Below are 21,565 nucleotides of genomic sequence, written 5' to 3' on the forward strand. Positions count from 1 at the left end.
CAATTTCATATAAATGGATCAATTTTATATAAATTGGTCATGTTGATCCAAATTTTCTATAAAACTTTGTTTAAATGAAACCACTTCATATGTTAGGAAAAGAGTCTGACAGCGATCCTGCCAGTGTGTGTAAAGTTTGAGCCTTTGATTGCTAAAAAAATATATAAATTATAAAATTATAATTTGGGGACATGGAAATATGATTGGAAATAAGCTTAAGCTCTTGCAAGTTTTTTTTATTTTATTTTATCATGAACGATAAGTTTTTTTTTTTAATTATTTGGTTAGTCGAACTATTAATATAACTTAAATATGAGTAAGGAAATGTTTAAAGAGATTAATGTAATTAAATATAAGATAATCAAATATCGACATATTTAACCTAATAAATATTTTGATACACTTCTTTATCGCTCTAATATTATTTAGATTTTAAATGAGAGAACTTTAATATAAGTAAAAAATAAATAGAATAAGAAGAATAAGAACACTTCAAATAGACAAGGCTGAGGTATATTGGAGTAGAGTAGTTTAAAAGGAATTGACTCTTGTTAAAGATTAGGCCTAAAAATATTTTATTGATTTAACCACTAAATCAAAGTGTTTTTTTTTTTTTTTTTTTTTTTTTCTGGTGGCTGAAAAGCACTTTATCAAAGTTTTGCTTTAGTTTTTGGAACTTTGTCCATGCGTCGATGGTATATGTGTTATATATCTTGACGGAAATAAACTTAATCCTTTGTGGGGATTGAAAAGAAATAAATATTTTTAAAATTTTAATGCTTATAAAGTAAGCACATTACGTGTGAGTAGTGAAACAATAAAGACAAAGTACATGCGTGTATCGAAACGTTTGGCAGATGTATAGCTAGCATCTATTAATATATATAAATAAAAATAAATATGAAAAAAGAAAAAGGAACTTTTTAGGCACCATTATTTAATATGTATACGTGCATGGTTGGAAGTCCACTAGGACCAATGTTCAAATGCTTCATTGATTGCCCTCATGTAAAAATTATACATAATTAAATTTTATATTAATTGGAATTTAATATCATCTAGTTTATATAAACTGCATTTTAACTCTTCTAATTTATTTTGGACTTTTAAGTTTCAATTTATTATGTTCATATCCAATCATAATTTTTACATATAACAATTAATATATAGCCTAAATTAGAGGATATTAAAATACAAATTTATGAAAAATAAAATATCTAAATTGCAACAAATAGGGTCAAATTGTATTGTAATACTAGTAAAGTGGGATGAAGTCCTTAATCACCATTAGTTTTAAGAGTTCATGGCCATGTTCGTATGAACCATCCCATAGTTGCATTTTTGTCTTAACTTTTCTTTTTACAACTTTGATCCCTAAACTTTCATTCTTTTGATGTATTTTGAATTTTTAATTATTTTTCATTGAATCTTGCAGCACACTTATTTTTACAAATAAACAAAAAAAAAAAATTACAAAATGAGACTTTCCTTCAAAAACCTCTTCATGTTCCATCAATTGCATTGTATCTTAGAACTCTAATTACTATAATTAAAAAAACAACAAAATTACAAAATGAGACTTCTCCACAAAAGAAACCTTTTGCATGTTGCATCTAGTATACTATGTCTCAAAACTATTAAAAAGTAAACAAAAAATAGAATACATTAAAAAACTAAAGTTTAAAGATCAAAATGCATCAAAAACTAAAATTTAAAGACCAAATTGTAAGAAAAAAAAAAGTTTATGGACTAAAATGCTATTATGGGTATAATTCAAGAACCAACATAGCTAATAACCTTTTTGTAAACATTTAAATTAGACTAAGATGCAATAAATTAAAATTTAAAAAATTAAAATACAACTTTTTAAATTTGAAAGTTGAAAATGTAGTTCTCCACACTAAAGGCGCTGAATTACAATCGATCCTAAATTCCATATAGAGTAATGATGTAAAGCAGTTTCCAAATTGTTAATTAATGCTAACCACTTAATGTGCGTGTTCTGGAATAGTCTTTCTAGCTAGCTATAGTTGGCATTTTTACGACTTTAACATTAATGGCACAATCACTATTAATAAAGTACTCCACTAAGGTTTTAGGCATGGATTCCACGAAAATTTGTCTACATTTCTATATACATATATATATATATATATATATATATACGCGGATATAACTTTTACTTTGAGGCTTACTTTCACTTTGTCAGTGACATCAATGTAGACTGTGGTTTACACGTTAAATCTAGAATACTTTTTAAATAGTGGGTACATCTAAATGGACAGTCTCTCCATGAGTTTTCTTAAATAGATTTGGATACCGAAGCTGTGAAGTAAATTATGGGTGTGAAAATGTATGGTTTTATTAATGAGCTTAAACCAGTGTTGTTAATGGTTGTGGCTCAAGCTTTGTATGCAGGTCTAAATGTTCTTTATAAGCTTGTTTTGTACGATGGGATGAGCGTGAATATTCTGATTGCCTATAGATTCATTTTTGCCTCTGCTTTCATGGTTCCTCTTGCTTTCTTTGTGGAAAGGTAACTACTCTCTCTATCACACCCTATCTTATTCTTCATTATCTAACATGTTATTTCACAATATTCATTGCTTAATAGATATATTTTAACATAATTTAGTTTTCTTTTTATGATTTTTTGAGCCAATAATACTCCCTGAATTTTTTTTTATTTTTTATTTTAGCGTCAAAAGGTATTATCGTTTCTGTAATCTCCAATCCTTAATTAAAATAGCAATTGTAGCTAGCTAGCCTCACTGGTACATTTTTTATTTGTCGAAAAACTTGAACTCATTTCTGTCGCAGAAAATTAAAAAAATAACTTGACCTAATTTCTATTTCATTTAATGTTTCTATGCAGCCTTGAATTAACACACACGCGCCCACACACACACACATATATTATAAAAAAAAAATAATAAATAAATAAAATTAATAATAAAGCATATATAGAACACAACAAAACGAAAGAGCGTGACCCTCAATAGCTAAAAAAATACTGTGTTTTAAAATATGCGATACTTTAGCATACCGTAATAAATAAATAAAATCAACAGAGTAGTGCAAAATATAAAAATTGGTAGAGAAAAAAATAAAAATAAAAATGCAATGAACAAAAGATACAATTTTTATTGACAAACTAGTAAAAGCAATATGCATTCAGTTTTTTGTTTTGGATACATATAGATTATTAGAAAAGAATCAAGTTTAATTCATTTTGAGGTTCTTTATAGATATTTAAATTTAATTCATTTTGTATAATACACAATGAAGTTTCTAGAAAATGAATAGAAATTAAGAATACAATTCAAGAAAAGCTAGTTGAGATAAGTAGTTAAGAAAATATATATACATATAATTGAAGAAAAGGTAGTGGAGGGAACTAGTGCTAGTGCGTACAGATGCACGCACTTGAAGGCCACAAATGATGTGGATGATAATTAGCTAGACAATAATAAAGTTCTCTCTTTTTTCTTTTCTTTTTTTCTTTTCTTTTTTTTTTTTTTTTTGGGGGACTAAATTTATAGTAAGTGATAGGATAAATTTGACTATAGTACTTTATAATGTATATACACTTTATGGCAATGCATTTATATTTAATAAAAAAAAAAAGGAAATTGTTAGCCTTTTATATTTTGATTTTATAGCAACGCATTTGTGTATATATATATATATATATATATGATATTTTAATTATTAGAAGTTCTAGTTACACTATCAAATAAACTCTATACAATTTCATTGTAAATTTATATTTTTATCTCATTTAAAATTAATATTAAGGATATTTATTAATTAAACATATTTAAATTTAAAAATATAAAATTGAACATTTCAAATTTGTTCAGAAATATGTGGTTTAATATATTAAATATATTTAAAGGTATATGTTCAAATGTTTTTAGATATAAATATCTCAAATATGTTTGGAAGTATGCGACTGAACATCTCAAATGTATTTTATTATGCAACTGGACGTTTTCAAATACAAATATCTCAAATATGCTTAAAAGTATGTGACTGGATATCTCAAATACGTTTAAACGTATACGACTATAACATTTTTAGAAACGTTCATAATTTTGAGATCGAATTTAAAAATGAATACATTATTTTATTGTCTAAAGGTGTCCTAACCAAAAAAAAAAAAAATTGGTATAATTTCTATAACTATCAATTTCATCTAAAAGCGTTATTAAGAATAAGAATTTGTGTGGAGTGGTATTTGATTTGTAAACGATTTATGAATAAAAAAATTTGACGGAAAAAAGTATGTTTTTTAACGTAGTTAAAACTCTATAAATTGCAGACATTTTAGGTATTATAAATAATATACAAAGTTATTTTATATTTTTATATATTTAAATGATAGCATGTAAAAAACGATACTGTATAAATTTTTCTTTAATTATTTTTTAATAAAAAAATCACTATCTAATTAGAATGCTAATCACTGAGTTAAATGAATTATACTTATATGAGAAATGCAAAAGTTACTACATTTAGTCTAAATTTTTATATTTAAATTAAAATAACAATTGTCAAGCATCCAACAGAACATTTGCCACTAAGCATAGACAAACCTAGGTGATTTTTTTTATTTTATTTTTTATTTTCGTATAAATAATACAAAATATATATATATATATATATATATTATCCTTTAAAATAGAACACCTTCTCAAATTCCTAGAAATTGAAATGATACTTATCTAATCCAGTGACCCACATAATCATTATTAAAAATTATAAAATTATCTATAACATTAATATTGGTAAAAGTTCCGACCATTAATAGAATTTTTATTTTCCTAAAATTTTTATTATTTTACTATCGCTTATATATGTATGTATTTTGAATTAAAATTGTAGTTAACAAATTGCATTTAATTAAAGTCTTAATTTTTTTGAAAGAAATTAAAGTCTTAAATTTTCTAAATTTTTTAGTTGAATAAGAAAATACTTATTGATTACTCTTACACGAGTAAGTATTTAAATATTTTATACATATCAGTTTTATATATGTATATAAGGGTACGTGAGGCCTTAGGCAAGAAAGGAAGATAGTGTCCAATAGAAATGTTTTTTTTTTTTTTTGGCAAAGTTTATTTTATTCTTTTTAATATTTAACATAAAAATACTAGATATGGCAAAATCTCACACGACACGATAACACACCATGAATCCACAAGATAATTTACGACGAGTTTGGATTGACGATATCGTGTAAATTACATATCAGTGTCATCCAATAAAATCCAATAAATTAATCGGTTTTAATGGGTGAAACACAATAAACGAATTAAACCCATTAAAAAGAGATATTTTGGTAATTATATAAGTGTTATAATATTAAAATTACTTAATTTATTGTTAAACATGTATTAATTTATTTTTTTAGTTTAATTTTTAAAAATTTAAAAACAAACAAAACTTTTTGTAATTTTTTTAAAAAAATATTATTTTATTATTTCAAAACTAAATAAAATTTAAATTTTCAAATTTGTATTTATCATTAATGGATTAACGGATTGGGTGACGAGTTACATAATAATTTATCGAATAGGTTCGAATTTATCTATTTTCACACAAAAACTTAATGAGTTGTGTTTGGATTAACTTAATTCTACATGAACATGACACAATATAACACGAATACAATTTAACACGATACGTTACCACAATATAACACGAATACAATTTAACACGATACGTTACCTAGCCTAAAAAATACCTACAAAAAACAATCATACACTAAATATATTATAAAATATAAACTAAAATTAAAATCCCATTTCGGAAGTTGAGAGAAGAAATAAAAAACCTTGATGCAATAGACTAAATTTCTCAATTTACTTCAAAAAATAACTTTGAATATAATTTTTTTATTTTTAGAAGTATTTGAGCATGTCACATCAAAAAAGAAAGAAATGCCAATTTTTTTTTTACATGAAAAAAATATATTCTTAATTATTTAAAAAAAAAACTGAAAAATGCATTAAAATAATTAACAATTTTTTGCCTACAAATTAAGATGATCAAACCATTAATGTATTTATTGCAATTTCACTTTTTTAAGACTTGCTGAAATTGATCCACCATTACCTATAAATCTGTTTCAACTCATATATATAATAATCTTATTAATAAATATTAAAAATGATAAAAAAATAATATTAGAAAAATGAAATCACATAACTATTATAGCTTTCATGATTCTTATTTTCAAATAATTCTAATAATCATTTATGAATCTTTTAATTGGAACCCTTGGTTTCATATATATATATATATATATATATATATATATTTAACATAAAATTAGTGGGCTAATAATTTTGTGCCTAAGGCAATAGCCTTGGTGGTCTTACCAGAAAGTCGGGCCTGTTGGTGCCCCTTTAGATATATTTTCTGGGTCCCTCGCTGCACGTAAACATATTTTGATAAGCTAAATCATTGAGTCCTCGTTAGTCGTGTACAATGTATTATACATTTGCTAATTATACCGTATATCAATTGATTGCAGGAAGAAAAGACCGAAATTGACATGGATGACAGGTTTTCAAGGATTTCTTTGCGGGATATTTGGGTACATAAGAAAAGTTAAAATCACACAATGATATTTTCCGTAGATATAACTGTTGTCGTTGCAGTCAAGAATGAGCATATATATATATATATATATATATGAAAATTCTATGATGAACACGGTTCGTATGAGAATTACAGTATTAATAATGGTTTTTTATAGTATTAACGATGGATTTTTAGAAAATTATCACCAATACTATGAAAAACTGTCACCAATACTGTGGTCCGCATGAGGACCATCCGCACCATAAACGAACTGTATATATATATATGCAGTTTGTTTATGGTATAGAAATTCATATATTTTTATTAGGTAGATTTCAATATTGATAATGATTTTTTTAAAAATTTTCATCAGTATTATCACACAAAAATATACAAAAATGGATATTAATGATGTATATTGAATCCACACCATAAGAATTTTTTAATACATATATTTATATATGTAATTTATTTTATAAAGTGGATATTTATAAATATAGAAAAATATGTATAAAAAGGATAATTATTGAAGAAAGCAATTTTTATGAGTGATACATTGATAACCATTTTTAAAAAGATCATTTTCGTAATTAGTATCCATAATTTAAAATTTGCAGATATCCTATATATACATTTATATATGTATATATATCTATATATCAAATGTTATATATACAGGGTTTATTTTTTTTCTTATTTTTTTATAGATTAAGATCAATTATATTTTTGTACATCCATTTTTCCTACAAGCCCCAAGTTAGGCTTATATATATGAGACCTTTGATCTATTTTTCATTTTATTATTGTTTGACAAGTAATACTAGAAAGTGATATATATACAATTCATCTATGATAAGGTAAGGTCCATACTTTTTGGTGAGTCCCTAGTATTTATCCTTATAATTTCAATTTATGAAAAGGATATAAAAATATAAATAAATGAAAAAGTTGAAAGAAAAAAATCTATAACTTTAGTTTATGGAAAGAAAAATTGTTTAACATCATAAAAAATTGTACAGCATTAACGAAAATAATATGAAAATAATATTGTATAAGAAAAATTGCACGAGTAAGGGATATGTGTGCTCTATAAAGCACAATTTCGCCCCCGGGGGGGGGGGGGGGGTTAACTATAGTTTTTGAGTTTCTATATTGCTTGTATGTATCATTTATTGTCCTATATTAACAGCATAGTTTAAAGCCGAGGTCTCCATTGAAAATTTAAAAATATTTAGATTACTGTGAAATTAAGGGAAGTTAAATAAAGGGTATTAAGGGGAAAAAAAAAAAAAGATAGATAATTTATTTTTAATGTTTACATGTTGTGCTATACGTTATATTTGAATTACGTACTAACTCTGTTCTAATAATTGATTTAGGGGATCACTGGGCCAAAGTATATTTGCTGAGAGCTTGGCTTTAACATCGGCCACATTTGCATCTTCTATGTCCAACCTTATTCCAGCCTTGTCTTTTATCATGGGTGCAATCTTTGGGTAATAAGTTTCTTACCTTCGTCGTAACTATAAGTTTTACTTCTAATCTTTTTATTTGGAAATTGGCTTGTATTGAAACCTGCATTTGGATCTCCAAATTTTTTTTTTTTAATTTTTTTTTGAGAAACTCATTTTAAACTTGGCTGAACTGTACACCGTCCGTGTTCATCTGCTTTTTCGTTCATTTGAGACAATAAAACGCAAATGAGCCACATATGAATGGTATCCGAAGTCTTTTTTCATTCCTTTCCCGCTCTAGCTTCTCTATGTATCAAACTATACCCGTTTTCTCAACAAGAACAATTCAAGTTTAATTTCAACAGAGCTAAATAGCAATGGCATTTGTCCACTCACTAGAGGAGGATCAAAAGCTGGTTAAGGATGTGAAAAAAGACATTCTATAATATCATCATCAGGACTCTGCAAAACATTAAAAAAAAAAAAAAAAAAAAAAAAAAAAAAAAAAAAAAAAAACAGAGGAAGTGAAAAAGTCAAAATTCTTTATCGGCGTTCGGTTATGGAGAAAAGTCCAAATGCTTGAATTGTCTTGAGAGGCGGCTTCATTGAAAGTTTTTAAAAAACTGATAACTATTTTTTGCATTACACACCAAATGCAATTAGTAGTTCCAGCATTTACTAAACTGTCAAATCCTGTTTCTTTTTATTTTGTAAGTGTTTTACTGTTTATTAATATTGGTCATCGAAGGCCAATAAAATTCATTATGAGACGACAAATATATAATTGGATATTTTTAATTATATTGTGACTTTTTATGTAAACAAACATTTAATATTGAAAAAATAAACCTAACTTTTTGAACAGCTTTAAATTATCATATAATATATAGATATTGGCAGTCAAGTACTTTGAATTTTATCAAGGTTTGACACATTACATTTTAAAATTTTTTTCTGACGTTATGTACTCTAAACTTCTTTTTTGCTTGTACCGTTAGTTTTTTTTATTACAAATACATAATGTAATGATTAGTGCTCGCATGTACTCATCAAACAAGAATAGATCAGATAATTTTACTATTTTCAATTTAAAAATTAGAGTTTCAATAAAGGAATTTGAGGAATTTCTTCATCGAAATCCCTTCTCCTTCTTCTTCTTCTTCCCCCTTCCACATCCATGTCTGTTCTCTTTCATTTCTCATCTTTTTCACTCCCCACTTGCTCTTTCAAACCCAAAGCCCTTTCTTTTTCTTTTCTTCTTCCAAACCACTACTCTCAGTAACTCCAACAATCTCAAAGCTGCGATGGAATGAAGTTCTCTTTTTCTTCTTTCTTTGTCTTTGTCCTCATATATATTTTTTTTTATGTACTCTCTCTTTCGCTGTAATTCTCTTTATCTCTCTCTCTCTCTTCTCTTTTCTTTATCTGTGTACTCTCTCTTTTTCTGTAACTCTCTCTGTCTCTCTGTTTCTCTCTTCTCTTTCTCTGTACTCTTTTTTTTACAAACTCTCGTTCCCTCGGTAAATCTCTCTGTCATGTCTCCTTTCTCTCCTCTTTCTCTATCTCTGTTCTTTTTTTCTTTTCTTTTTTTGTACTCTTTCTTTCTCTATAACTCTCTCTGACTATCTCTTTTCTTGTTAAATGATATTTTAGAAAAGCAAAACTTTTATTTTACCAATGGATCGAAGCCTTCCCCCCCTTCCCCCCCCCCCCCCCCTTTTTTTTCCTTGACATTTCCTAGGTTCCAAATAGAATCTAAAAATTATAAAATTATTTGATTCATCCTCGTTTAATGAGCACGTATTAAGCATCTGATTATTCTATTATGTATTTTTAACAGAAAAACCAACGATATAAGCAAAAAAGAAAGTTTGGAGTGCAAAATGCCAAAAAAAAAAATTTAGAATATAATATGTTAATTTCGATAAAGTTTAGAATGTTTGACTGCTAATATTTCTATAATATATGAATTTGATTAATAATGATTAACAGTGCTAATAAATAAAATATTTCTTCTTTTAAATGTCTAGAAGAGTTGTCATCCACTTTTTCTCATCATTCTCATTTATTTATTAATAATCATGAGAATATTATAATATAACCTCATCCTGTTTTTCTATATGTTTGTTGAGTAAAAGAGCTAGCTAATAATTCCCTCACTACCTTTGAAAGGTTGGAGATGTTTGGAATTAGAACATTGGCAGGCAAAGCTAAGGTGGTAGGAGTTGTAGTAAGTTTTAGTGGGGCAATGATTTTCATCCTTTGCAAAGGACCAGAAATCAAGATGTGGTCAACTGGCATCAACTTGTTACAAAATTATGATACTACAGTGCATCACAGGAACACTAATTACGCCTTGGGCTCCTTCCTTTCCATATCTAATTGTTTATCTACGACAATTTGGTTGCTGATTCAGGTATTCCATACAAACGTTACTATGAAATATAACCACATTATCCAATAACGTAGTATACATACATACATATTTAGTAAGTCGTTCTATAACGAGGATGTTCATATCATTTTTTTGTACAGATGTTTGAAAAAATTATTATCTTTTTCAAAAACCATTCCTTTTAAAGACATCCTCACCATAAAACAATATATAGGCATTCACATTATAGAATCAAATTATATATATATATATATATATAAATAATAGCTAGTCATATGTACCAGCTACTTAGACACAATAATTTTTAACAAATATTTTGACAGTTGATTATAAAACATGACCTTAATTGTCCATAAATATTTATTTTTTATGTACACTATCAGATATAAATATTTATGGGTCAATGATTTATTAAAAAAGTTTCGTCACATAGAAAACTCTATGCATTCAATAATATATATATATATATATATATTTATTTACCAGTGTTCCCTGTGCCATGTATTACAAATTGTCTCCTGAACTACGAGGTTAGCATCATTAATACTCCTTGGTACTTTCCAAATAGTACTTTGTGAGGGCAATTCATGTAATTTTATTTTTCTCCTTTAGATTATAATATTGGAGGAGGTTGGAAACTGGTCAGTTTGTTAATATGTTAGGATTGCATATTTTTCAACTCCGTCCAATGCTATAGCCTCATTAAAAAAAGAAAAAAGAAAAATTATAAAATTGTATTCACATATCATTTTTTGGAAATTTCACGGGTACTGCTAGGCAATTCACAATACAGCGTATAGTGGTATAGTTCTGGGAGGATTTGTCCTAAATAACCCAAATATATATTTACACATCTACATATAATTTTTATATATATTATTTTATATGTTTCTTGACAGGCTAAGATGGGTGAGAAGTATCCTCCTTACAGTGTTACTGCTTTGATGTGTGTTTCTGCATCAATCCAAGCTACCATATACGCTGTATTCGTTGAGAGAGATTGGTCTAAGTGGAAACTTGGTTGGAACATCAGACTACTGACAGCTATTTATGTGGTACATATATTACTTTTATTCTTTGTAAACATACACGAAAAGGGTTTCTGCCCCTGGCCTTCCCCTTTTCTTCTTTAATCTTTGCATGAGTAAATCCTCATTTATAAATACACACACACACACACACACACACACATATATATATATATATATATTAAAATAATCACGGTAATTTTTCTCCCAGCATATTTGTGAATCAATTATTATACTGTTAGAAGTGAATATGCATTCATAAATTTTTATCAATAGCTAATAAATTTTATATAACTAAAGATGCATGATTCCTGAGAAGGAGAATCTAGAAAAGTAGAAATTGTATATGTTTTATACTTATGATCATATAATACTTCGAATATGGTGGAAAAGTTTAAATAAAATAAAATTGTAAAACATATTAACTAAAAGAAAGCATTATATCTGTTTTTTGCCTTCTCGTTTGGGGAAAAAAGTTATCTAAAGAACTGGCTTTATCATGATATACTTTTCTTATTTATATTTATTTTTTTTTATCATATCTGCGTATTGGCTTTATTGTGTTACAGGGAATGTTCCCCTCAGGAGTATGCGTTACAATAATAACTTGGTGTTCAGCTAAGAAGGGTGTATTGTTTGCATCTGCTTTCTATCCTTTGGGACTCGTGTTTGTTGCAATTGCTGGAACTTTCTTTCTTGATGAACATTTAAACTTGGGAAGGTCTTTACCTACTTCATTTTGATTCAATGTTTTTTGCATGAATTATATATATATATATATATATAATATCCATATTATAGGTCCGTAATATTTTTTTCCCTTTTTTTGGGGTATGCTTTTAACTCCTAGATATTGAATATGCAACAGCTTAATGGGAGCAATACTCATAGTATCAGGCCTATATTGTGTGTTGTGGGGAAAAAATAAGGAGCTAAAGTTGACATCCAAAATGCCATGCTCAAAAGGGTCAAGAGATTCGGCACCAATAAGTAGTACTGAAGCTACATCAATTAAATCCGTCCAAGATGAAGTCCAGACTCCTAGTGTAATTGTATCCATAGAGCCTGTTCGGGTGAATGGTTCCAAACAAGATATATAAATATATAAAGTAGATTTTGTTGGCTCTAAAAAAATATTAAGGTATTTTGGTAACGTGACTAGTTTTTAACTCTTTCTTTTTAATTTAGTTTTTAATTTTTTTGTAATTTTTTTTCTATGTAATTGTATGTAATTTATTTCTATCAAGTCTTGGTTAATGATGGTTTTAGTTTGTTAGAAATTTTTTTTTGTCATTTATTATAATTTTTCTCTGTTCCACAATCTTGAATTTACAACTTCTTAAGTGTGATTATGAATAGTATATCAACTAAGTCGGCCTCAATTAACTAGTTTGTTAGATATTTTAAACAACTAAAACTTCAAGGAGGGCAGGAAAAAATAAAAAATAAAAAAAAACAAAATTTGGAAATCGTGTTCAATTTTATGTTTATTTATTTTTTCTTTCTTAACTTTATAACAACTTTAGATGCTTAAAAACTTTTACTAATGCTAACATTTGACGTAAACAAATTACACAAAATCAGGCAAAAAAAAAAAAGAAAAAAAAACTAACTATAATACCAAATGACACCTAAAGTTTTAGATTATTATTATTATTTTCCAAATGATATTGTAAGCATAATTGCTAATCCATTATTTAGGTTTTCAATTTTAAGGGTTATTAACTCTCTTAGTCCTAAACTATGCCCATAGTTGCGTTTTGATCTTTAAACCTTTTTTTTTTTTTTTTTTTTTACTTTGATCCCTAAACTATATTTTTTAGTACATATTTTGGTCCTTCAACTATTTTCTAGTCTAATTTTTAATAATTTTGAGGTGCAGTATACTTACTTTAATAAAGAAACAACAAATTACAAAGTCAATATTCCCACAAGATTTTTGCATGTTACATCAAGTACAATGCAAGTTTCAAAATTGCTAAATAGTAAACAAAGTAGTTTTAAAGATCAAAGTGCACCGAAAATTAAAGTTTAAAGACTAAAAAACAAATATATATATATATATATATATAGTTCAGGAACCAAAGTACAATCGTTAGTATAATTCCGGGGACAAACAAAGCTAATAACATTTGAATATTGATGGCAATCCATAATTCGTTTTGATAAAAAATTAGGAAATTGGTAATTTGATACATGTAGTAGCCTCTTCTGTAAGTTAACCAAAATTGTGTCAGTTGCATCTTCTTATAACTTGACAAATCTCACTAGTTGAGATAGTCCAGCAGCAAGCCACTATTTATTTGGATAATAATCCAAATTAGAATTCTCACACTACAAATACTCAAGGGAAAAAATGATTGTTTTCTAAAATAGTCCAATAGCAAAACCATTATTTCCTTGGACAATTCATAATTGCAAAGTTATAATTTTTTGTATTCTTAGCTCCCGAAGAAATTAGATTAACATATATTAATATATAAACAAGATAACCAACTTCCAAGTATATATGTTCTCTTTTTCCTTTTATATCAGGTGGGTGATTCAAAATTCTGAATTTTTATGAAAGTAAATAGTATCTATGCTATTAATAGGCTGTCTCCGCTAATAGGACAATATTCTAGATGACGGAATCCATGTTATGCTGGGAGATATATTGTCCCCCAACAATGTTGTAAGACATTGATTTTTTATTTTACGCATCCTGCAATATTTTCCAAGACATGGTTGCCCAACATATAATGTCACCGTTGCCCAGAAATATGAGATTATATAATATGAAAACAAAGAATCAGTACCAAAGAAAAATCTCCAAATGGTTTCAGCGCTGTAATACAACCCAAATTTAAATTTTATTTCACTAAAAGATATAAGAGCAAGTAAAAATACATGGTCCATTATATAATTATATATATATATATATTATAAATAATAATATATATATATGCAACGAGGCTTATATCAAGTCTATTTAATGGTTCTACCAAGATGACTTCATTTATCAATCATTAGACCCCTTTTCTAGGGTTAAAATTTGAAAATGTATTTATCATTCACCTTATCCTTATATATTTCATTTTTCTTAAATATTATTTTAATATATCATTTAATTTATATGAGATCACTAATTGAATTTTAAATTTCAGTTCTTAAAACAATCAAATATCTAATAATGAAAAATATAATGCTAACACTATCAGGTTGACCTAATATGAGCCTAATTATATATATTTAATTTTTATCCATGATCGTCCAGTACAACATTAAGTAACATTTTGTGTGATGACCTAACATTTGATGAGACTACTCTTGGGATCCTTCACAGACACCTTAGAGTGTCCTGCCTAGGGAAACCTTTTCCATAAATTGAATATAATACGATAGTATAAATATAACAACTTAAATGCTTTTAATATAATTTTCATAAATTGTCATCATAAATGTCAAGGACTCTAAATTAGGAACTAAGAGAAAGAAAGATAAAAAATAAAAGAATACATATTAGGTTAATCTACTAGAATATTCTAAAAAAAGTATATGATTTCAAAAATAAATAAAAGAACACAAACAATAAAATCCTATAAAAGTATGAAAAAGGGAAAATACATCAGCTATGGAAATATAATGAAAATAACAATGAGGGGTTTTCAAACATAGTATGCACCAACTATCAACTGAGATTTAAAGGGAAATAGTTTAAACATATAAAATTATAATACGAGTTCAGTAAGTGAATAAGGAAAATATTATAAAAATAAATATTATTTTTAAAAAGCATTCTCTTAAGACCTCACTTTCACTCCTTGAATGTTTTCCTATTTTGACAAATAGTTTTTACAAAACGTATAATTATTTCCAAAACATAAAGATTTAATCATTCATAAGACAAAAAAATTTAATATAAGAAAATGTATAAAAACATCACAAGTAAAATAACAGTTTTTATAAATTATAATTGATAAAGTATCAATAACAATATATATATATATATATATATATGTTGCATCTCTAGGTATTCACAATAACATTCTTGTGTACCATATTCATTATCATAATTATCATAATTGATATATACCAATGTCCCAAAATAACTTTTGCAACTCTAAAGTTACTAAAACTGGACATTAAAGGGTCTAACAATTATACCATGAGCCCTAATAACCTAGTACCAAAAATTGAAGTTTTTCCCCAGAATAATAATTTTATGAAGTTGAACCTTCCATTGGGACCTATTAATACGTAATCATATAAATTCAATTTCAATTTTATTCAAAATAGTCTAAACAAGGTTCATTTTTACTTGATATTTAACTAATTAATCCAAAAATAGAAAAATTATCAAATGATGCCTAAAATTTACAAATTTTGTATTATCAGAAAGTTTGTGAGATTGGAAATGTAGTGATGTACACTTATACTGGTCCAAAAATGTCATTGGTGGTAGGAAAATTCAAAATAAAAATCAGTTAAATTTGATACCATTGAATTTTACAAAAGATGGGGAATCTCAAAAAACAAAGGTCATGAATGAGTTCAGAGGGTATAAAATAGTGGGCAGGGAAGGGTGGCTTTGCCTGGGTTGGACAGAAAATGGAAAAATTATCTAAATTGGATGTGGCATTGTTGCTGGCAACCTAAGCTTGATCTAGATGCAACGCTGGCCAGCTATCCATGAGACTTGTGGCTAAGGTCAATAGTTGATGGGCTTCGATGGTGGCCAGTGCGCCCTAGTGGTTGTTAGCTGAAAAATGATCAAATCAAACCAACCTGTTTTAGCCTTTAAACAGATCGATGGTTCGTTAAGGCTATGCATCGACTATAGGGCACTTAACAAGGTTACCATCAAGAACAAGTACCCTATACCGTTGATAGCCGATTTGTTTGATCAACTTGGAGGAGCAAGGTACTTTACTAAACTTGACTTGAGGTCGGGGTACTACCAAGTTAGGATTGCGGAGGGTGATGAGCCAAAGACTACGTGTGTTACTCGATATGGAGCATACGAATTCCTCGTCATGCCCTTTGGTCTCACCAACGCACCCGCCACATTCTGCACTCTCATGAACAAGATCTTCCATCCTTACTTGGACAAATTCGTGGTGGTTTATTTGGATGACATCGTCATCTATCGCAAGACGTTAGAGGAGCACATCCACCACCTACGAATCGTGTTCAAGGTTCTAAAGGATAATGAGCTTTACGTGAAGAAAGAGAAGTGCTCGTTTGCAACCAATGAAGTGTACTTCCTCGGCCATAAGATCAAGGATGGCAAGCTGCACATGGATGAAGCCAAAGTGAAAGCCATTCAAGAATGGGATCCTCCAACCAAGGTGAGTGAGCTGCGATCTTTTCTTGGTCTTGTTAACTATTACAGGAGGTTTATCAAAGGGTATTCTGCCCTAGCCGCACCACTCACTGATCTGCTAAAGAAGAACAAGACATGGAGTTGGTCCACCCAATGCCAACAAGCCTTTGAAAATTTGAAGGAGGCAATTATGAAGGAACCCGTGTTGGTATTGCCTGATTACTCCAAACCATACGAGGTGCACACCGATACTTCCGACTTTGCCATAGGGGGTGTGTTGATGCAAGAAAGGCATCCAATCGCATTTGAAAGCCGCAAGCTCAACGACACGGAGAGGAGGTATACGGTCCAAGAGAAGGAGATGACCGCCATCATCCACTGCTTGCGCACTTGGAGGCATTACTTGCTGGGGTCCCAATTCGTGGTAAAGACTGACAATGTGGCCACAAGCTATTTCCAAACTCAAAAGAAGTTAAGCCCCAAGCAAGCTCGCTGGCAAGACTTCCTTGCCGAGTTCGACTACAAGCTCGAATACAAGCCCGGTACGGCCAATGTAGTTGCCGATGCATTAAGTAGGAAGGCCGAACTAGCATCGATAACCAAGTTCCAAGGGGAACTGCTCAACCTAATAAAGGAGGGCATGGACCGTGATGTTGTGGCCAAGCAACTCCTACAACTTGCCATGGAGGGCAAGACTAAGAGGTTTTGGGTTGAGGACGGCCTTCTCTACACAAAGGGGCATCGCATCTATGTACCAAGGTGGGGCAACCTAAGGAAGAATTTGATCAAGGAATGCCATGACACCAAATGGGCCGGCCACCCGGGACAAAAGCGTACGAGAGCTTTGTTGGAGACAAACTATTATTGGCCACAAATGCGGGACGACATCGAGATGTATGTGAAGACCTGCCTTGTTTGTCAACAAGACAAGGTGGAGCAACGACAACCCGCAGGTTTATTGGAGCCACTACCAACTCCGGAGAGACCATGGGAGAGCATCTCCATGGACTTCATCATTAGCTTACCCAAGTCCGAGGGATGTAGCACTATAATCGTAGTAGTTGATCGATTCTCCAAGTATGCTACATTCATTGCCGCAACAAAGGAGTGCCCAGCTGAGGAGAAGGCACGACTATTTTTCAAGCACGTGGTGAAGTATTGGGGACTCCCAAGATCAATTATAAGTGATCGAGACTCAAGGTTCACCGGAAGGTTTTGGACGGAGTTATTCAAGCTCATGGGCTCGGAGTTGCATTTCTCTACAAGCTTTCATCCACAAACCGATGGGCAAACCGAGCGAGCTAATGCATTATTGGAGCTATATCTACGGCACTTTGTGAGTGCCAATCAACATGATTGGGCAAAGCTACTAGATGTTGCCCAATTCTCCTACAACTTGCAAAGGAGCGAGTCCACCAATCGAAGTCCATTCGAGTTAGCCACGGGGCAACAACCACTCACTCCACAAACACTTGTTACCAAGTATGGAGGAAGGAGTCCTGCCGCATTCAAGATTGCCAAAGGTTGGCATGAACAAGTGGACTTAGCAAGGTCGTACCTTCATAAGGCCACCAAGAAAATGAAGAAGTGGGCGGACGCCAAAAGAAGGCACGTGGAGTATCAAGTGGGAGACTTGGTGTTCATCAAAATCCTTTCATCCCAACACAAGTCTACCCGAGGACTACACAAAGGCCTTGTTCGCCGATACAAGGGACCATTTCCAATCGTTAAGAAGGTGGGCAAGGTATCTTATAAGGTGGAGTTACCTCCTACACTCAAACTTCACCCGGTCTTCCATGTAAGTTGTCTGAAACCATACTACAAGGATGAGGAAGACCAAACAAGAGGGGAGTCCAAGCGAGCACCAATAGGGGTCTACAACACTTATGACAAGGATGTGGAGAGCATCTTAGCTGATCGAGTAGTTCGTGGAAGGGACAACCATCCGAGTCATGAGTACTTGGTGAAATGGAAGGGACTTCCCGATAGCGAAGCAAGTTGGGAACCTGCTATCGCGCTTTGGCAATTTGAAGATCATATCAAGAGGTTCCATGAAGCAAGCTCGACGAGGACATCGACGGCATAGGTGGGGGAGAATGTCACGGTTGGGGCATTTCATCAAACACTTGGTGAACATTCTCTCCATTTTGGGCCTTATAATCCATTTTGGGCCTTACAATGGGCCAAGCACCTAGAGTAGTGTAGAATTCTCTAGAACATTATGGAGAACTCTAGGTCAAGCCATGTACATATCCATTTCTAGATGTTTCTTTAGATATTTTTGTAAAAGAGGTGGGAAGGATCTAGACACCCATTCTCCACCGTAGGATCAAAGCAATTATAGCCGTAGGATTAGACTTTATGTGCCTATAAATAGGTGGAGGCCTCATTTGGCCAAACCATCCAAGAATTCCCACATTCACTTGTAAAGCTCTCCTCTAAGCAATATACTTTCATTCTCCCAAACTCTCTTTGTGCTCTAGCTTTCTTTGCTTAGCTTTCTCTTTTAGGAAGCAAAAGGCTTACTTAGTTGTAACAAAGGGTCGGAATCGCAACTAAGGCCGCACGGCTTGAAGGGATAAGAAACAAGTCCGTGACAAGTGGATTTGGTAGGTTTGAGGGACGATTTGGGTTTTTATGATTTATTTAATGATGTGCATGCATTCCAATGTATATATGCACCTTGGGTCTACTAAAAAGCAAAAATAAGAACTAGTTTAGACACAAATAAAATACTTAAACTGAAATCTTCCCGATTCTAACCATAACTTAGAATTTGATGTACTATTAGTCTGTGAACATGTATCAACAAGCTCTAAGTTATGGTGTACCAGTCAAATCAAAATTCTTAACCATAAAAAAGTCAAATCATGTGCATGCATATAGACCAATTGGTCAAATTATTAAGCTTAAATTCTAATTTATTTCTTGGAGCGAGTTGTCACAACCTACTCTCTTAAAGAATTTCTTCTATAAAATTCAATCTCTAGAGTTGTATTTGATTAGGATACTATCTCTACATCGAGGTCTTCGGCTCCCATGAAGCCTCCTTAATCATATGGTTCCTCCATAAGACTTCCACTAAATGTTTGGTCTTGGTATAAAACTTCTAATCTCTATGATCAAGGATCTATCGGTTGCTCCTCATAAGATTATTCATTTCTCAATTGATTCTGCTGAGTCTCAAATACATGTATGGGATCTAGTCTATAATTACAAAGTATATACACATAAAAAAAAAAATCATGAATCTAGGAAAGCTCCATCGATAAAGCAAGTTTATAAGCAAGTGGCCTTACTCTCTTAGTGATCTCATATGGCTCAATATACCTTGGACTCAATTTTCCTAGTTTCCCAAAACTCGTTACACCCTTTCAAGGTGATAGCTTTAGGAATACTCTATCTCCAACCTTGAACTCAAAGTCCTTTCTTCTGACATCTATATAACTTTTCTATTTGTGCTAAGCTACTTTCAACCGCTTATGAGTGATTATGACTTTACAAACTGTCTACTGCACATAGCCAGGACCTATGGATTATTAATCACTTATCTCTTCCCAACATATAGAAGTCTTAAATTGCCTCCCATACAATGCCTCACAAAAGTCTTGAATGGTAGGTTTTTTTAAGTGAAATCTGCAAAAGATAATTGAGACTCTCAATTCCCTTCAAACTGCATTACAATATACAAGGCCTCAACATATCCTCCAAAGTTTTTATAATCCTATCTAACTGTCCTTCTATCTATGGATGGAAAACAACACCAAAGTATAACTTAGGACGCAAAGCTATTTTTAAACTCTACCAAAACCTAGATATGAAATAATAGACATAGAAACTCCATGCGAACTCACAATCTTATCAAAGTATAACTTAGTATGCAAAACTATTTGTAAACTCTACCAAAACCTAGATATGAAATAATAGACATAGAAACTCCATACGAACTCACAATCTTATTCATATAAATCTTAGCCAAATCCTGCAAAGTATAAGTTTCATGGATCGGTAAAAAGTGCGCAGGCTTCATGAGTCGGTCAACAATCACTCAAAGACCAAGGTGACCTACCTGAGTATAAGGAAGCTTGAACAAAAAGTCAACAGTGATATGCTCCCACTTCCATTATGGAATAGACAAAGGTTGCAAAAGGCCTGAAGGTTTTGCCATCTTAGCCTTCACCAATTGACATACTAAACATTTGGAATCATGATCTCCAACCTCCTTCTTTGTACTTATATACCAATAAAACTGTCTTAAGATGCGATAGTGACACTAGAATGCATGACATAAGTTAAGCTATGAGCTTCATTAAGAATCTCCTTCTTAAGTCCCATGATCAAAGCTCCAGTATATTTAATTGTGAAAGTTGTAGTCAAATCCTCTCCAACCTTACCTCTCAACTTCATCGAAAAGGAATCATGAAGTTAGGCATCATGAATGTGATTAATAATTATGGGTCGAACTAAAAAACTGGCTAAAAGAGACCCTTGTGGTTCCATCCTAAACATAACTCTCAACTTTCACAATTCTACCATTAAGGGAAGTTGTCCGTTTACACGTATACCAAAGAACCTATAGCCTTTCTACTTAAAGCAACAACTACAATATTTCCCGTACCAAGATGGTAGTCAATAGTGTAAACATAATCTTTAAACAACTCTATTCATTTGCTTTACATTAAGTTCAACTTTTTTGTGTAAATAAAAACTTAAGGCTATATGATCAATGGAAATTTGGCAAATAACTCCACACAAGTAATATCTCCAAGTCTTCAAAGCAAAGATCATTGTT

General features: G+C 30.5%; 1 protein-coding gene across 1 annotated transcript; it reads left to right on the forward strand.

Annotated features, from left to right (window-relative positions):
- Positions 1–2,215: 2,215 nt before the first annotated feature.
- On the forward strand, positions 2,216–12,736 carry LOC107421775 (WAT1-related protein At1g68170). Its single transcript, XM_016031088.4, has 7 exons — positions 2,216–2,536; positions 6,542–6,604; positions 7,971–8,087; positions 10,218–10,461; positions 11,340–11,495; positions 12,038–12,189; positions 12,337–12,736. Exons 1-7 carry the CDS (start codon positions 2,340–2,342, stop codon positions 12,566–12,568), a joined length of 1,161 nt encoding a protein of 386 aa, XP_015886574.1. The 5' UTR covers positions 2,216–2,339; the 3' UTR covers positions 12,569–12,736.
- Positions 12,737–21,565: the final 8,829 nt, after the last annotated feature.

The sequence above is a fragment of the Ziziphus jujuba genome, chromosome 7 (assembly GCF_031755915.1).
Source record: "Ziziphus jujuba cultivar Dongzao chromosome 7, ASM3175591v1".
Lineage (NCBI taxonomy): Eukaryota > Viridiplantae > Streptophyta > Magnoliopsida > Rosales > Rhamnaceae > Ziziphus > Ziziphus jujuba.